At 41.3% G+C, this 19,889-nt stretch overlaps 1 protein-coding gene across 2 annotated transcripts in view; it reads right to left on the minus strand.

Annotated features, from left to right (window-relative positions):
• The window catches only part of CD58 (CD58 molecule), an 81,064-nt gene extending 62,400 nt beyond the window's left edge, over positions 1-18,664 (minus strand). Inside the window, exons 1-2 of one of the 2 annotated variants that reach the window (XM_072644460.1) lie at positions 18,358-18,617; positions 18,002-18,132 (exon numbers count right to left, since the gene is read on the minus strand). In XM_072644460.1, coding sequence (XP_072500561.1) covers positions 18,002-18,068 — 67 coding nt within the window. In that variant the 5' untranslated portion in view covers positions 18,069-18,132; positions 18,358-18,617. Of the gene's footprint in view, positions 1-18,001; positions 18,133-18,357 lie in introns of both variants that reach the window. The other variant, XM_072644461.1, reaches the window with a different exon arrangement.
• Positions 18,665-19,889: the final 1,225 nt, after the last annotated feature.

A 19,889-nucleotide genomic window follows, 5' to 3' on the forward strand; every position in this document is an offset into this window, starting at 1 on the left:
GCCAATTTTCTTCAACATATTATGGGAGGATGGTCTGATAGGGGAGGCGAGGGGGAGAGAAATCATGCAGTGTAACTTGCAGGCACCTGGGAAGGGTGCCCTGGGCAGTTGGTCAGTGGGCACCCCTTACACCAGTGTAAAGAGGTAGGCTAAGAGCGAGGGATAATATGGACCCTGTATTTAAGCAGGAGGATCCTATATTCAGATTCTATGGGGGAGAGAGTTACAGACAGTAAAAAGTACTTATTAAGTCCTTACTCTGTGCTGAACACTGCTAAGCGGGGCTGCAGGCTTTTGGAGGTCTAGGGTCCCGGTTTGTCTTTGACTAGGTTTTGTTGGGTGTGATTGTATTTTACACTTAGAAATGAGCAGTACATTTCTAAGACTACCATCCTGACACGGTCCCACAGATTTTAACAGTTGCAGTGAAGGTACTGGTTTGTCTTTTTTGAAAAATCCCCTCTAGGCTGTGGTTAAAGAAAGACATCCTGGTGATTTTCCCCAGGTGAATGACCTCACCCTTGTGATTCAGCAGCCTGGGCCAAACCTTCTGTGGGCAGTGGGGGGGAAGGCCTGGGGCTGGGGGGTGGGGGGAAAGGCCTGGGCCTGGGATGGAAAGGGGAAGGATGACTATCCTTCAGGGACCACTATGTCCCAACCCTTGTCCTTCACTCCTGTCTGCTGTCCCTCCTCCCTGACATTCCTTCAGTCAGTCAGAGTGCAAAGTTACTTAATTGCACCATGACAACTCCTTTGGTACAAACTCTGTGCCCGATACAGGTGGTGGACAAGGCAGGTGCTATCCTGGGCATGGCCTCAGTTCTGCTATGAATCTGCTCTGGGCCAGCTCTGTGAGTCCTTAAGAGTAATTATAAAAATAACAGGATCATAGGAATGTACCTATAATAATGATTACTATTATAGCTAACGTTTACATACTGCTTAGTCTGGGCTAGACACTTGCTAAGTGCTTTTCAATTAACCCTGGGAGATAGGTACTGTTGTTATCCCCATTTTACAGTTGAGGAAACTGAGGCATACAGAGATAAAGTGACTTGCCCAAAATCATCCAGGTAGTAAGGGGCAGAGCTGGTACCATATGGAACCAAGAGTTCTCCCAGTTCAAATCCCAGTGCTCTGAACACTTCACCACAATGACTCTGAATGGTACAGCTGTAAAGGGGCCTAGAGGCCATCTAATGCAAAGTTTTCATTTTAGGATCAAACACTTGAAGCAGGAATGGACATTTGAGCTCATCTAGTCTGACTAATCTGACCCCCTCATTTTACAGATTTGTAAACTGAGGCCCAGAAATGTTCAAAGGAAACAGAAAGAGAAGGAATTTGTCATAAACCATAGAATTATTTAATGTCAGAGAGGACTAGAACCTAGGATCTTGATTTCTAGTCCAGTGTGTTGTTCATAACACCTCACTCCCCCTTTTCTCCCTTGGTCCCTTATTACTACCCCTGGTCTAAGCCACAGCTTCTCCTTAATTTCCCTGGGTCATAGAGGAGAGAAAGTAAAGTCCCTCTAGGCACATATTCCCACCCCCAGGTTTCAGTTTGAATCCCTGGGTAAAGCCAATAAAACCCAGCAAATAAAAAGAGGCTCTCTGGTCACAAACATTTCCCTTGGCTGGGTTCTCTCCTTCCCATCTCTTCAATCTCTCCAAATGGCTGATCCCTGCTTGTAATCTCAATCAGTTCAGAATGAGAGAAATGATTATTTCTCAGTCATATTAATAATCAATTACTGAATTATACCTAAGGTTTTTCCCCCTTTCTATTTCCTCCTTCAGAAATCAGCTCCTGTAGTTTACTCAGTCAGCTTTGAAGTGCAGGGCTGATAATGACATGAAATCTTGGGGGAGACTTACCCAAATGAGAAAGTTTAGATCTGATCAAAAGGTAAAGAGATTTTTGGTCCAGGTGAATTCTGGTTCATCGTGTTTAAGTCAGGCAGGTCTGAGTGGCAGTGAATCCTTTCTTTTGTCTAATTTACCTTAGACTAGGTGATGTGAACAGAGAGGAATCTGTCTGTCCATGCTTGAGTGATCAGTCAAGTCCTCTAGCCCCTCATTAGAATAAGCCCACCTCTCATTATAATATTCATTCCCTCATCAATTAGACTTTGGGGGCAGTGTTTTTCTTCCTCCCACCTTTCCCTCTCCCCTCCCCAAGTCAACATGTAACCTGTATAGGCTATACATGTACAATCATGTTAAACATATTTCCATATTGTTGTGTTCAACCTTTGTTGCCAAAGAAGACCATGCCATCAGAGAAATAATGACACGACTTGCACTTGACTTTGTTTTGAGTGAGGGAGGGCTGTGCAGGTCACTAGCCTCACTTCTCCTCGAGAGCCATCTGAATTCAGTGACCTGATATTCCTCAGGATGACTGCAGATGGCTCAGGATGCACTGGGAGACCTTGGGTCCTTTAGGTCAAGGTGTATGCAGGTACTCACTTAGCGTGAAGTAAGGCCCATTCATTGAATAGGCCTGTTTAAAACAAGTATTCAGGGCATGACCCCTTTAATGAGGCCAAGAAGAGAAACACATCCGGCTGGGAGGGAAACCCCAACAGTTACTATTGATAATCACTCTGAAGCCTGGAGGGTCCAGAAGAGAACCTTTAGGCAGAGGCCCCCGCAGTGTCTGAAGGGAAGTAAAGGGGACAGCAGAGGAGGGGAGAGCAAGGCAAGGAAAGGGATTAGTCATGTTGGGGAAGAAGACTCAGAACAAAAGGGAAAAACCATCTCTCAATGTTAACCAATCAGAGTTGATTGCCAGCTGTCAAGAACACCCACTCTTCTAAAGACATATAAGCTTGAGAGATCTGCTATGTTTCACCAAATCACCATTCTTTTATTATTATTTTACTATTAATTTATTTTTATTATTTAATTATTATAAATATATTATTGTTACTATTTATTAATCATTCACCAGCCATAATTAATAAAGTGATTCATTATTCAGAAATGATATCTCTGGAACTTTTCATCTATCACAATACTTTACTGAGAAGATTGAGGCCGTCCTGATCTCTTTCTCTAACCCTCTTATCAAATCCTTGCAGCCACAGTTTCTCCCATTTCCTTCTTCAATTGCTCCAGCTTTGTCCTGACCAAGTCCCACCTCTCTACCTTTGCCCAGGATCCTACACCATGCCATTTCCTCCGGCAGAAGCACTGACCTTTTGATCTTCCCCTCCCTATTTATCTCTCCTTTGGCTCCTTCCCTATTATCTATAAAAAAACTCAGATCTCTTAAGAGTGCTGGATTTTTAAAGTCCTTCCCTTAACTCTGCCACTCCTTCAAGCTCTATGTCCCAATTCTCTCTTCCTAGTCACTGCCAGACGCCTAGAAAAATAAATACTCATTGCCTTCATCAAATAAAAGTCCTCTCTACAAAATTACCCAATTTTCTAACTTAAATCCAGTGGCTTCTTCTTAGACCTTATCATTCTTGAAGAATCTGCTGGCACAGTGGATAGGACACTTGATCAGGAAGACCTGAATTCAAACATCAGCAGATACTTACTAACTGTGTGACCATGTACAAGTCAATTACTCCCTGTCTGCCTCATTTTCTCACCTGTTAAATGAGGATAATAATAGGACCTACCTCCCAGGGTTGTTGAGGATCAAATTAGATAATATTTGCTAAAAGTGCCTAGCACGGTGCCTGGCACATAATTGGTGCTAAATACATGTTTATTCCTTTCCCCTCCTCTCTCTGGCTTTTGACTCAGTTGACTACAATGTCCTTCTGTGAGACACTCTTTTCTCAGTTCTCCTAACTATGTAATTGTTACTTCTCAGGCTCCTTTCCTGGGTCATCATCCATTTCCATTTTGTGGAGTACTTCCCAGAGTTACTCTGTTCCAGGTCCTATGGATTCAATAATCATCTCTATGAAGATGATTAACAAATTTAGATCCAGCCAGATTTGTTTCTGGAGCCAGGCAATCTCTTGCCTTCAACGTCTCCATCAGAAGATCCCATTTTGTCAATGTTTTTCAGTTGTTTACTGTTATATCTGTCTCTGAGAGCTCATTTGGGGTGTTCTTGGCACAATGATTTGCCATTTCCTTCTCCTTACATAAGAGGAAACTGAGGCACACAAAGTTAAGTGACTTGCCCATGGTCACACAGTTAGTAAGTGTCTGAGCCAGATTTGAACTCAGAAAGATGAGTCTTTCTGATTCCAAGTCAAGCATTCTAGCCACCACCATATCCTATAGGCATTTCCAATTCAACATGTCCCAAATCCACCCTTTTCCATAATTTCTCTATTTCTGTGGAAGCTCTATCATCTTTCCAAGCACCCAAGCCCAGAACCTTGAAATTGTCCTCAATTCTTCATCCTTTCTTACACCCCATATACAAAGAGTTTCCAAGTCCTATTGACTCTATCTCCATAACATCCAGCTAACTATCTCCTCTGTTGCTCTTATACAGCCATCACTTTATCATCTTTCACTTGGAATACTATAATAGCCTCTAATTTGTCTCCTTTCTTCCAGTCTTATTCCTCTAATCTGTGCTCTACACAGCCTGCTGCTACACCCAGGGAGTATGCTGGTAAATGTTTAACAACCATCTCTTACATAAAGAAACATATCGAGGACATGCTTTTAAGTTTAATTGCAATATTAACACTTTCTTCAATTAATTAACAAAACAATAAAACAAGGCCTTATTTACAGCCTTTGCCAAAGTGTAAATGCTTAGGCTGAAAATTCCACACTTAACTGGTGGTCCAACTAGTTTGAGTGGTCTTCATCACACAGCCTTGCCTAAACCACCTGTCTTAATAGGCCACTCCTCTGCTCAAGGAACTACAGTGACTTTCTACTGCCTTGTAGATAAAATATAAACCTTTCCATTTGACAGAGAAAGCCCTTCACAATCAGGATCCAACCCATCTTCCATTTTATTCTCCTTCATTTGCTCAAGGTAAGAAAGTCTGAGGATCTTCCCCTCTCGGACTGATTCTTCCGTGAAGGCAGACTGGACTATCTTTTGCCTCAATTCTTACCTAGCCTTTTAACTACTGAATGTGTGTTGGCTCAGACAAACTGAGACCTGGGAAAGACCTTAGCTTAAAAAGGCCAAGGTCTTCCACTGCATCTGGGGCCATCGACAGTCATCCTGACCTACATCTTGCCACTAGACTCCAATGACTCTGAAGGAGAGAGAGAGAAGCTGATGACTTTGCACAGCCCTGCCTCACTTAAAACCAATTTACTAGCAAGTCAAGACATTACCCTCCTGATGTCATTGGTCCTCTGTAAAAAGAGAAGACTGAGAAGGAAGGACCACCACCAACAACTACCAGCTCTAGGTTCCAACCAAATTGGCCCTCCTGGTGGGGTACAGACTCTGGGAACCCCCTTGAACTTTCCTTGAATTTGCCCACTTAATCTGGATTTTCATACTCAAATCTGTTACCCCTAACCTAGTCTGGCCCTCCATTGTAGATTACCTCTGGATTGCTCCACCTGTTTTTCACCCCAGTCCTCCATTGTCTGTTATCTCCCAATTGCCTCCAGTGATTTCCTACCCTAGCTCAGTCACCCCAGTCCCATTAAGATCTTCCAGACTCTTCCTCAAAACCCTCCCTAATCCTCTCCTCCCATCACCCCAGAGTACCAGACCACCCCCAGATCCCTCCCACAGTCTTTCTGTATATAAATTCCATCTTGCCTGCATGATGGTGCTCAGATTCAATCTAACTCAGATTCTGTCTGGTCCGCTTGCTAATACAAGCATCACAAATGCTGAGGTTTCTAAGAGTCAACCCAATATGGTGAATCTTTAATAAATTTTGTTTTACTTTGGTTGAAAGAAGACTTGGGTCAAATTTATTTGGGCAGGACCTGGGGTGTGGATTTTGGGGTCCCAAACCTCAACATTATGGTTCCCTGACCTCAACACTCCCAGAATGCTTAGTTTCTGTCAAAGCACAGCACAGCTGAAGCCTCCTACTAGAGGCTTTCCCTCAAATCCCCAGCTGTTAATGAGCTAAACAACCCTGTCCACAAAACCACTTTACATTTACTTTGTATATTGTCTATAAATACTTATCTGTGTACCTGCAATTCAGTAAACTCCTAGAGTCTGGGACTCTTTTTAGTTTTTGAATCCCCAGTGCTTTGCACAAAGTAGAGATCAATAAATGCTTGTAGAATTAAATTCTATTTCTTCAAACCAATGACTTTCCAGCCTTTACATCGTTTTGATCTTTCCCCCCAAAACACCTCCCTTTGGAGTCCTCATCAGTGCCCTAGAGTTTTTTCTTTGGCAGCTAGTTTTTAGTAGTTAGAATGCAAAACAATTAGCACTCTGAAACTCCACATTTACATTTTAATTATTCCTGGCTTATACAAGAGTAGGAAATTCTAGGGAGACAGATTTTTTTAAACTCTTGTAAGAAGAATACAATACAATCGAGTCCAACAAGCATTTATTAAAAGCCTACTATGTGCAAGGGTTGTCTCTTGGGGCTTTATATAGGTAAGCCTTTGGAAATTTTCTGTCTCTATTGAGTTGCAGACTCTGAAAATGGAAACAGACTATGGTGAAGACTTGGGGAGGAGAATTTTCCCCCTTCCCCCACCATCAGCTATCATTATCATCATCATCATTATCGCTAATATTAATATAGTAACCACTAGAAGTCATTTATAAAGCACTTAATAATATTATCGTGTTTGATTCTCACAATGACCCTAGAAGGTAGATGCTATAAGTATTATCATTTTTACAGATGATGACACTGAGGCAAATAGAGGTTAAATGATTCCCCCCCAGAGTTATACAACTAGTAAATGTTAAAGGGTGGATTTGAACTCAGCAAGATGAGTCTTCTGCCCACTTCTTTCCAAAGTTCTATCCACTGAGCCACTATGCTGCAATATAGCTTTGAATAAGAACTACTGAACCAGTAGCAGACACTGCATCCAGCAGAAAGCAGAGACTATACTTTCTAAATAGTCATGGGAGGCAGGGTTCTAGCAATCAGGAGTCAAAAGGAGGAGAGTAGACCTTGTGAGCCTACCCGAGGAGAGCTGTGTGAGGTATATAAAGCTGAGAAGAGTTAGTTCTATAAAGAAAGGACATCTAGGTCCTATAACACTAAGAGTTGTGAGTTGTCTTTGCCATGTTTGCTTCATATTGTAGCAAGTTTGTGCTCACTGTTCCTATAAACACTATATTTGTGAAAGAGTGCACCACAACATTATGGGAGAAATTTTTGTATGCCATCTGAGAAAATGCTTTTATTCAGGAGCTAACTGTATCTAGTGACTAACTGTTAATGAGAAGCACACTGGTAGGGGCTTGTGAGTTATGGTATTTGAAACAAGGACACACAATTACCAAAAGAACTTGAGAGAGCAGGTACCTGTTGAGGAGTCAAATGAACAGGGCAAGTTGGAAGATTAGCAGCCCCCATACATATTCTTTTTTTCCTTTCCAAAGTGGACACAGTTATTTTTTCTAGAGAAGAACTAAAGATTCAGAAATACTAATGGATTCTTTTTCAGGTTTTCAAAACAACCTCAACTACCAAACAGGTTTTTTGAGCTATTTATATTCGAATTGGAAGCAGATTCTGTTGACTGTTACCCTCTCAATGCCTGTAGGCACCAAAACTATCAATATGCAGAACAGTAGCTGATCTACATGGGTAAAGGGAGTTTCCTCATGGGGAATTCCCAAAACTAATAAAAAATATACAGACCAAAAGAAAAAAAGGTTCTAGGTAGGAAATCCCTTTTAAAAATGAAGCCCCATGCAAAAAGGAGTTATCACTTCCCTTCAGTCTCCCACCCTTTGAAGCACTTTCAAGTTTTGTCTGCAATGTTGCAATCAAGGCACTCCCAGAAACAATTGATGATTTCATTAAGATCATGTCAAGTTGCCAATAATCTATTTTTATTTCATTCAGTGCATTATGACATATCTGTGAGTGCATGGCTTTCTTGGGTACACAGCACTTGGAACTTCACCATCTTTCTAAGGAAGAAGGTGAAATTTTATTTAAGCAAGAAAGGATGATATAGGTATAAATCACAGAATGGCCAGCCTGCTGTGGATATTGAGCAAAAGTCTAGAACAGGTTCTATAGAACAGACTCATAAGGATTTAGAAAAGCCTCACCAAGAACTTCCTGGGCTCTACTAATTAACCTAATTTCCTTTATTGATAAGTATTACTAAATTGTTCTGAATTATTCCTGTTGTTGTTAATGTTGTTGTTATTATTATTATTTTACCTAGAATTACATTCTATCTGGCACCATTCTTATCTTTTTGTACACCATCTGAGAAAATGCTTTTATTCAGGAGCTAACTGTATCTAGTGGCTAACCATTAATGAAAAGCACACTGGTAGGGGCTCATGAGATACAGTATTTGAAACCAGACACACAGTTACCAACAGAACTTGAGAGAACAGGTACCTGTGGAGGAACCAAATGAACAAGGCAAGTTGAAAGATTAGCATGCCCCATATGCTTTTCTTCCTTTCCAAAGTGGACATTTTGCCACCTCTTCTGATCACCTCCCTACCTCAAATTTCTAGGACTCTCTCTTATCAAATTGCTTTGGATTTTTCTTGTCTTTAATGCATTTTGTATTCCACTACCTCCAACCCCCGCTTTTAAATTTGAGGTAATTAAGGTTTAGAGAAGCTATGTAACTTGCCCAAGGTCACACAGATTATCAATGGAAAGTAAGAACTCAAATCCACCTTCTCCATCTCTCCAAATCTATTACTCTTCTCACTGAGATAGGATATCCCCTCAATTTATTTGAATTCAACTCAATTCAGTTTATGAAACTTCCAAACAGGAGATTGCTGGCTCAAAAGCAGTTCACATGAAAAAAACCTGGAGGCTTTATTTGATTTAAAATTCAGTGTCCAGCAATGTGGAGGAAAAACTAAAAAGCTTCTGAATCAGTCTGTATTAATGATAATAATATATGATGGCTAACATGTTTATAGCACTTTGTATGTGCCAGATACTGTGCTTTGTGCTTGTGTGAGCATTTTATAGATGAGGAAATTGAGGCAAACACGACTGTTAAGTGATTATTGGTCAGGGACACACACTTAGTAAAGTGTCTGAGGCCACATTTGAATTCATGTCTTCCTGACTCAAGGTCCAGTGTTCTGTTCACTGTCACCTAGCTATCCAGTGTCCAGATTAAAAGATAAAATGATCTCATTTTACCCCAATCTGGTCAGATCACGCTGGGAGTATCATGTCCTGGTCTGTCTACCACACTTTTGCCAGGACCAAAGTTGACTTATTAGAAAACAACCAGAGGAAGCCAGACAGTATGGTGATGGCTCTGGAAACCATTCTTGATGAAAGATAACAGAATGATGAGGGGATTGTTTAGACTACAGAAAAGATGGGGGGAGGGCGAGGAGGCAGGAGAGACATACAATATCTGTTTTCACATATCTGAATTGCTAAAGAGGGACTAGATATGCTCTGGGTGGTTCCAGAAGACAGAACTAGGACTAATTAAAGACAGAAACTACCAGGGGGCGAATTTCAACATAAGATGGTAGAGAGAAACCAGAAAGCTGCCCCAAATGCCAAATCAGAATTCAAACAAGAGATAGAGAAAATTATAAAATGTAAAATGGGTGATTTTCATTACATTAAATTAAAAAGTTTTTGCATAAACAAAACCAATGCAACCAAGATTAGAAGGAAAGCAGAAAGCTGGGAAACAATTTTTACAGCAAGTGTCTCTGATATAGGCCTTGTCTCTCCAATATATAGAGAACTGAGTCAAATTTATAAGAATACAAGTCGTCCCCCAATTTACAAATGGTCAAAGGATATGAACAGGTAGTTTTCAGATGAAGAAATTAAAGCTATCTATAGTAACATGAAAAAATGCTCTAAATCACTATTGATTAAAGAAATGAAAATTTAAACAACTCTGAGATGCTACCTCATAGCTGTGGAATTGGCTAATATGACAGAAAAAGAAATGACAAATGTTGGAGAAGATGTCGGAAAACTGGGATACTAATTCATTGTTAGTGGAGTTGTAAACTGATTTAAGCATTCTGGAAAGCAATTCGGAACTATGCTCAAAGGGCAATCAAACCTTTTGATCCAGCAATACCAATATCACATCTGTATCCCAAAGATATCATAAAAAAGGGAAAATAGTTATAGCAGTTCTTTTTGTGATAGCAAAGAATTGGAAATTGAAGGAATGCCCATCAACTGGGGAACAGCTGAACAAGTTGTGGTAAATGAATGTAATGAAATACTACTGTGCTATAAGAAATGATGAGCAGGTGGATTTCAGAAAAACCTGGAAAGACTTACATGAACTGACACAGTAAAGTGAGCAGAACCAGAAGAACATTATACATAGTAACAGTAATACTGTGCGATGATCAACTTTGGTAGACTTAGCTCTTCTCAGCAATACGATAATACAAGACCATTCCAAAAGACTCTTGACAGAAAATACTATCCACATCCAGAGAAAAAACTATGGAATCTGAATGCAGATTGAAGCACACTATTTTCACTTTTCTTTTGTTTTATTTGTGTGTGTGTGTGTGTGTGTGTGTGTGTGACTTTTCCCTTTTGTTCTGTTTCTTCTTTCACAGTATGACTAATATGGAAATGTGTTCACATGACTGCACATGTATAACATATTAGAATGCTTGCCATCTTGCAAAGAGGGGATGGAAGAGATAGAGGGGGAATAGGAGGAAGAAAAACTTTGGAACTCAAAAGCTTATTTAAAAAATGAATGCTGAAAACTGTATTTATAAGCAATTGAAGAAAAAAATACTATTTATCAAAAAATAAAAAAGTTACTTAAAGTGATAAGGAAAGAAAGTTTCTTCAGGGCACTGTGCTCATCACTTTGTTTTTATCTTCCTGTTTTGCTTCTGCTGGTCTTCTGCCCTCCTCCACTTCAGTCCCAGAACCAATGGTCCAGTGCCACTGTGGGACCCTATACTTCTCATTTTTTAAGAGTTCACTACCTCTGGGTGTCTCCCCAGGCACTCAAGAATGTACTGCCCCCCACCTCCCTGCCAAGCTGTGGCTTGTTTCCCCTCCTGTCCCTCACCCACTGCCTCCTCTGAGTCATCCGAAGAGGGCCCTGAGTAAGAAGCACAACCACACCCCAGGGACCTTCTAATAACAAATTAGAAAGGCATTTAGGTAGCTAGTCAAAAGTCAGTATATCATATTTCATTATTTAGCTCTACTGTTAGAAACTATATTCACTGCTGTGAATTCTCCTTCTTTCTTTGGTTTTCAATTCACAAGACCGGAACTGACTTGGCACCATCTGTAAATGCTCATTGTAGATGTAGACTGGATTTCTAGCAGAGGCAGTCCGGTAGCTATCAAATCAAGTCAAGATCAATTATCAAAGGACTTGCCATTCAGACTCTGAGTCAAGTCAACAAGCATTCATCTCAATCTACTACATGTCAGGCAATCGTGTTGAGTAATGAGAGTACAAAGCAGGATACAAAAGAGTCCCAGCTCTCAGTCTAATGGGGGGAAAATTAGCAAACAACTACTTTTGCATGGCATAGTGACTTGCCCAGGGTCACATAGCTAGTAAATATCTGAGTCTAGGTCAGGAATTCTTGACTCTGGGAACAAGATATAGACAGAACGAATTGGAGATAACTTCAGAGGGAAGGTGCCAAAGTTAATATCTATGTCCTGATAGAGATCTGCCATTTTTTAATCAACTGAAGCCAACCCAAGTGGTACAATGGATAGGAAGATTGAGTTCAAATCTAGATTCAGATGCTGGGCAAGTCATTTAATCTCTGTTTGCCTCAATTTCCTCAAATGTAAAATGGAGATAATAATGGTACCTACCTCAAAGGTTGTGAGGATCAAATGAAATATTTGTAAAAAAAAAAAAAAATTCCATGAATATTTTCCCCCTCCCTTTTTAATTATATCCCCGGTGTCTTGAACGTAGTAGGAACTTAAGAAAACAATAAATCTAAAATGGGAGTGGCTCTTAGAAATCCTCAAGTCCAATCCTTCTATTTTACAGATGAGGAAAGAGGTCTGGAAAGCTTTAAAGGTTTACCCACATCACCTATATAATAAACAGAGGCCAGATTTGAACCCAGGTCCCCTGACTCACTGTACCACACTACCCCTCAATAAAAATTTATTGTATTAAATGCTATCCCTCCACTCCCAGGTAGACTATACACATCTTCAGAGAAAGATTTGGGTTGGTTCATTTTTGTCATCTTTTGCTTTTGTTTTTATACCATCTACATTTTCAAATATATCAAATATATCCCTCTTCCACCTTCCTGGCAAACTAAGTGGAACAGTGGATAGAGCACCAGACCTGGAGTAAGGAAAGCTTGAGTTCAAATTTGGCTTGTGACACTTAGCTGTGCGATCCTGGGCAAGTCACTTAACCCTTTCCATCTCAGTTTCCTCCTCTGTAAAATGGGCTGGAGAAGGAATTGGCAAACCACTCCAGTATTTGCCAAGAAAACCCTAAATGGAGCTATGAAGAGTTGGGCATGACAGAAATAACTGAACAACAAAACCACTTTCATATTCACAGAACCATTTCCTATTACATAGAATTTTATGGGGGGAGGGGGAGATGGAGGAGGAAGAACAGTTCAACAAAACTTACCAACTGATCAACTGAGTCTGAGACACATGCAATATTCTACTCCCAGAGCCCCTTACCTCTGCAAAGCTGAGAAAAAGGCCCATTTTCCCCTTTTTTCCTCTGGGATCCAGCCAGGTAATTACAATCACACAGCATTCAGGTTTTTCTGTAGTCCCAGAGAGTGATTTTTTCATTTACAATCAAGGTGCATTTTGTTTTGATGATTCTCCATTAAATGCCCTCTAGTTAGGTTAGTCAGCAAACATTTCTTAAGCCCTTATTAACTATCCCTGAGGGTTTACTAGATAAGGGAGGTAGGTGTCAAAGGAGATAGAGGCTAGGCCAGGAGTCAGGAAGACTCAAATCTAGACTTCAGATGTTCCCTGTGCAACCCTGGGCAAGTCACTTAACCGCTGACTGCCTCAGTTTCCTCAACTGTAAAATGGGATAATAAGAGCACCTAGATGCTCCAGTTGTTGTGAGAATCAAGTGAAATATTTGTAAAGAGCTTAGCAATAGTTCCTGGCTCATAGTAAGTGCTTAATAAATTCTTATTCCCAACTCCCCTATGTGTCAAGTACTAGTACAAGTCTGTGAGGACTAGGTAATAGTACACAGATAAATAAATAAATGAATGATGAATTAAACTGATGAGGGAAATGACTCAGCAGAGTATATAGGCAGAGGGTGATAGCACCTATCATGAATTCCTCCTATAACTTGCAAATCCAAAAGGCAGCACACAATCATCAGGCCAGCCCTACTCTGGCTGCGACATGTCAAAGCTATCTCTCTCAACCTTCCCCTGGTTGAGTTTCAGCCTACAATCCCTCCAGGGAGGTTTCTCAATTCTCAAAATTCTCAAACGAGACCTAGAAGAAGTAGGGGGGCAAAAGTATGGATGGAGGGCCATGATCAGATTTCTCTGAATTTATTAACATTTCTTCCTGAAAAACTGGTCAAAACTGGGTCTGAGGATGATTACAAAAGAGAAGTTTCCAGTAACGTTTTTGTTCTCTGGAGATCATTTTGATGGACAACATCCATTTAGATTTAGAAGAGATCCATGAACTTGGTTTTTAAAAATATTTTGATAACTTAAAAAAATATAAATAGTTTCCTTTGTAATGTTGTATGTTTAATTTTATGCATTTAAAACCATTATTCTAGTAAAGAATATAGGAGCAGCTGGATGGCTTAGTGGATACAACGTCAGACCTGGAGTCAGGAAGATTCATCTTCCTGAGTTCACATCTGGTCTCAGACATTTCCTAGCTATGTGGCCTTAGGCAAGTCATTTATGCTTGTTTGCCTCAGTTTCCTCATCTGTCAAATAAGCCGGAGAAGGAAATGACAAACCATTCCAGAATCTTTGCCAAAAAAGCCCAAATGGGGTCACAAAGAGTCACATATGACTAAAAAAGACAGAGCAACAACAGATGTCTTGCGAAACAATTTAAGTCTCCAGAGTAAGTCGTTTTTACCTTTATTTTACTGTTCAAAAAAGCAGAAAAATCACGAGAAAATTTACAAAAAAAAAAACCATCCCAGAGGAATAAGACAGACATCCTTAAATCAGTTTTTCAAAAACAAACAAACGAAGCCTTAAACCTTACAAGAGAACCTAGGTGCCTTACAAATGTACTTAAAATATTCATCAAAATCTCTAACTTTCCGAGTACCTTTTTCGGGAAAACATCACATTCCAGGTTGCTCTCGGTAAGGCACCTGACACTCATGATATGGGTGGAGACACAAAAAAAGTAGGTCCAGTAATAGTAGTTAGTAGGATTCATAGCTAATGGAAAAATACCAGCCTGAAGAATGTGGCTTAATGGAAAGAAAATGGACCATGAAGGGAATATCTTGATGAATACTTCAACACTCCACATGCCTATTCCTGTTCAATACTTACTATCAATGGCTTAGATGAAGATACGGCCATAGTAGGTGATTAATAAATGCTTGTTGGTTGATATCTTGATAAGGCTTTTGCCAAGGACCCAGAGGTGGGAGGTAGGGATGGCAGACTGGATAACAGTCAGGATTTATTAGATTTAAAGCTGGAAGGAACCTTAGAAAGGTTATCAAGTTCAACTTCCCCATTTTACAGATGAGGAAACTGAGAAACAGAGAGACTTAGTGATTTGCACAAGGTTACACAGCTAGTTAGTAAGTATCCAGGGGCAGAACCCAAACCTAGATGTTCCTGATTTCAAGTTGAGCATTTTATCCATTATTTGTGCTGCCTTATTTCAACAGGTGGACAGGATGAAATTTAATATAGAGAAATAAAAATGCCTGCAGTTTAATGAATTTTTAAAAACTCTACAAGATGAGAAACATATGGTTTAAGAAAAGTTCATCTGAAAAGGATCTGAGAATTTTATTTTTTTTTCCTTTTTTTTTTTTTTATTAAACTTTTAATTTTGGGTTACAAATTTTCTCCCCTTTTTTCCCCCTCCCCCCCCCAGACCCAAGTTTTCTAATTGCCCCTGTGACCTATCTGCTCTCTCCTCTATCCTCCCTCCCTGCCCTTGTCTCCGTCTTCTCTTTTGTCTTGTAGGGCCAGATAGCTTTCTTGACCCCTTAACCTGTGTTTCTTGTTACCCAGTGGTAAGGACATTACATTTGGTCCTAACACTTTGAGTTCCAACTTCTTTAGCTCCCTCCCTCTCTACCCCTTCCCCTTGGAAGACAGGCAGTTCAATATAGGCCATATCTGTTTAGTTTTGCAAATGATTTCCATACTAATTGTGTTGTATAAGACTAACTGTATTTTCCTCCATCCTGTCCTGTCCCCCATTACTTCTATTTTCTTATGGTCCTTTCCCTCCCCGTGAGTGTCGACCTCGTATTGCATTCTCCTCCCCATACCCTCCCCTCTATCCTCCCCCCCTTCCTGCTTGTGCCCCTGTCCCCCACTCTCCTGTATTATGAGATAGGTTTTCCTATCAGAATGAGTGTGCATTATATTCTTTCCTTTAGTGGAATGTGATGAGAGTAGATCTCATGTTTTTCTCTTGCCTCCCCTCTTTATCCCACCACTAATAAGTCTTTTGCTTGCCTCTTTTATGAGAGATAATTTGCCCCATATAACTTCTCCCTTTCTCCTCCCAATATTTCTCTCTCACTGCTTGATTTCATTTTTTTTTTTTTAGTATATGATCCCATCCTCTTCAATTCACTCTGTGCACTCTGTCTCTATGTATGTGTGCGTGTGTGCATGTGTGTGTGTGTGTGTGTGTACTGAGAATTTTAAAAGGTCACAAACTGGGGGGCAGCTAGGTGGTACAGTGGACAGAGCAACTGCCACGGAGTCAGGAGGACCCCAGTTCAAATCAGACCTCACATACTTATTAGCCATGTGACCTTCCACAAGTTACTTTAACCTGATTGCCTCAAAAAAAGAAAGATCATAAACTCAGTGGGAACATGGTGAAGTTGCTTTAAAAAAAGATTCCAATATTTTTTTAAAAACCAGATGAATAGATGTGTAATGTTCTGATTCCAATAAATAATTATCCCATTGTACTGAGGGTTAGTCAGCCCACATCTGGAAAACTAAGTTCTATTTTGGAGTTACATATAAAAAAGACAATGAGACCATGTCAGAAATGACAACTAGAATGAAGACCAAACCCTATCGCACAAGAAATGATGAAAAGATGCGTTTCCTTTGGCATGTTTCACTTGGAAAAGACAACGGGTAAGGGATCTGTCTTCAAATACCCCAAAGGTTTTCATGGAAAGAGGACACTTTTGTGCTCTATTCCAAAGAATACACTTAGGACTCTTGGGCTACTGGGAGGTAAATGTTAAATTAACATAAAGAACTTTCTATGTTTTAGAAATCTACTTTGAGCTGTTTTTTTCCTGTTTCTCCACCCCAGGGGAGTAGGTGGTGCAGTGGATAGAGCACCAAAGCCTGGAGACAAAGAAGATCCGAGTTCAAATATGGCCTCAGACATTTACTAGCTGTAGGACCCTTCAGCAAATCTAAAACCCCCCTTTACCCTGAAAATCCTAGGCTCCTAAGATTTGTTCCATAAAAAGCAAAGTGCTAGTTGCTATGGCAAAGATAATGTCTAAGATGGGCTCTTCACTATAAGAAGCATGAGTTTCAAAATCCTGAGTTCAGATCCAGCCTCAGACACCTACTAGTTGTGTGACCCAGCAAGTCACTATTTGACTCAGTTTCCTCATCTGTTAAACGGGAATAATAATAGCACCTACTTTCCAGGATTATTGGGAGAATCAAAGGAGATAATAATGTAAAGTGATTGGCACAGTGCCTAACATATATGCTATTTTTTTTCTGTTGGCTATGGAGAGCCATGGAAGATTTTCTAGCTGGAGAATAACATATTTTAGGAAGATCCGGCTGACATCTCTGGTAAGGATGAATTGGAAGGTGGAAAAATGGAAAGGTAAGTGATTACTGCATTGAAACAAGCAGTCATCAAACAATATGAGGCAGACTGTGAGTTCCCCAACTAGGAAATCAAAGGAAAAAATAGATAGGAGGAGGAAGAAAGTTAAGCTCACCCAAGAAATCTTGGAGGTTTACAAGCCACCTTGTCTCTTGGTTTTCCCTGTCTTATCCTACAAAGTGGCAATTTCATTTGACAATGGGGTGTAGGCTGCTCCTGACCTGGGTCAGAAATGAAAGATTCATTAAAGCTATCTGAAAGCGCTACCCAGTTTTGAAAAGAAAAGAGTGGTGAAAGTTGGGGGCGAGGGTGGGGGGTGGGAGAGAGCATAAGAACTCAGTTTTTGGCAAGGTTTTATCATCTGGGTGGCTGTGGACATGCTGGCCCTGTCCCCCAAAGTGCATCTTCTGCGCTTTGATCAAGGTCAAGTGCCCAGAAACTTCTCTCCACAGTTTCCTTACTTTATTGTGGAGACAGGGAGGAAAGAAAAAGGGGGAGGAGATTTTGTTGACTTTGTTTTTGTCGGAAACTGAGAGGCCAGAGAGGCAGAAAGGGTGGGGAACAGACAGGGAGGCATCGAGAGGACTCTGAGAGCAAACCACAAATTTGGTATTTTTCTTAGGATTGATCCAAATTCGGCTCTGGATCTTTCAGCAGGAGATCCTTGTCCAGCAGCATGCTTGCGGCGTCCCTACTTACGAACAACTTCCCCTACTGTTAACCCGGCTGTTTATCTGGGAGGGATGCCTTCCGACTCCCAAGAACCATCCCACTCCCCAGCCCGAGTTTGGTGCAGTGCAGGGCGCTGGTGGATAGGAATTCCCAATTTCGTGATCTAACGCTATCTATCTCTGGGCCGTGGCCGGAGAGCAAGGCCAGACTTACCGAAAAAGATGGCCAGTAGCACTGCAAATTCCAATAGGATGTTCCTCACACAAAATTCTATCGCCATAGAGCCACAGATCTCGAACGAGAAAAAGGTGAGATGCACTCTCTGGTAGAGGTAGCTGGAGGGTCTGAAAAGGAGCCAAAAGAAATTAACTCCCCACTTTCTCCACTTTAAAAGGGCCAGTCCCAATACACTCCTTTCCCCTTCCTTCCTCTTTCACCCCAACCCACATAGCTCCAAGATCTTGTTCTTTAAGTGCGGGGTTCCCCCACCCCTTTTATTTATTTCCCTTCCCTCCTCGGCCCCCTCTCCCTTCTCCCCACTCCCCGCAACTCCCCTTAGTAAAACTTACGGAGCGGAGAAAGTTCGATTGGTCCCTTTCGATTTGCCCCCGTTTGGGTGTATGATTAAAAATAGGTCTGTCTCTCGTTGTTTCGGTAGCCACGCAACTCGTTTTCAGAACGCGCCTTTGGCAAAAACTGTTTCTCAGTTTGGGTGCGGTACTTGTCAGATCAGAGACTAACAGGTTCTGGGAACCCGCAGGATCTGCCTCCGAAGCCCGGAGAGCCGGGAGGAAGGCCGAACTGAAAAGTGGGCGTGGCTTGATGAGGTAAGACTTGTCCTGAGAACAGCTGATATGATTCAGCCAGTGTTTCTTTATTACAATTGGGGAGGGAGGTGTAGAAGGGGGGCGGGAGGAACCTAGAGAGAAGCCGCTTTTACTTTAGGGATTGCTATCAATCGTAAGGAAAAGCAAGCACTGCCTGTACTACTTTACTACAGTCTGTTCCTTGAAATTCCACGCTGCTTAGCCCCTGCAGCTTTTCGAATTCTCAAGCGTGGGATTCAGAATCTCATCTCACTTCTCTAACTAGTTCTTTACTTACCTTTAACGCATCCTCTGCCATCTCAGAGCCCTTGAGGGTCCCCCATCAAAATGTCCTGAATGCCTATCCTATGACTAGCAAACTCTCACTACACCTAATTCTGGCCACGCAGGATCCCTACGGCTGACCCATGGTTATCAACATGGGACGTGCCCTTGACAAGTCCCCATCCCCCTTTTCCTTCCCCTCCCATTGTGCCCACTGGGACAACATTCCACTGAACAGCCTCCCCTCCATTCTTGTCTTCTCTCTCTTGTCTTTTGAAATTAATCATCTGGCTTTCCCTCTGTTCCTCCCTCCCACCCCCCAATCCAGCCGATCCTTGGCTGTCCTATCCAGGTCTGTATGTACCTTCTCTTGACACCAGGCACACCTCAATAACAGCCCTGCATCAGATGTTTATAAACATTTCTAGCTCCTTCTGCCTCATTCAACAACCTCTGCTTGGAGGCTCAAACTCAGTCAAATCAGGAAGCATTTCCTAAGTGTCAAGCAAAGAACTGGAAAGTCAAATGCAATGTAAGGGATGTCAGAAGACAGTGCCTGGTCAAGGGTATGATGAACAAAGATGTTCAGAGAATAAGGGATGGGGCCCAGAGAGGAAGAAAGGAGTTAACATGACTGGTCTGTGGGCCCTTCCTTAAAATGGAGGTTCTGGGAGGAAATGAATAATCCCCCATGGCAGTACTTGGTTCAAAGGTTTTGAAGGGCAGAGGAGTAAAGGGTATGGCGTGTTGAAGGCAGGAAGACCTGTCCACTAGCTAGGTGACTTTGGGTGAATTCTTGAACTTTTCTCTGAACTCCACTTCCCTTTTTTGTAAAATGAGGAGGCGGGGCTCAACCTCTAAAGCCCTTCCTACTTCAAATCGATCATCCCAAAGTCATTCTTTCCCCTTTCTCAGGGAGTTACCTAGCTGAATCACAGCCTTTCTCTCCACTCCAACAACTTCTCATTCTTGGGAACTTCAATATACAGGTTGATGCCCCCTTAAACAAC

This window comes from Notamacropus eugenii, chromosome 2 (genome assembly GCF_028372415.1).
Source record: "Notamacropus eugenii isolate mMacEug1 chromosome 2, mMacEug1.pri_v2, whole genome shotgun sequence".
Lineage (NCBI taxonomy): Eukaryota > Metazoa > Chordata > Mammalia > Diprotodontia > Macropodidae > Notamacropus > Notamacropus eugenii.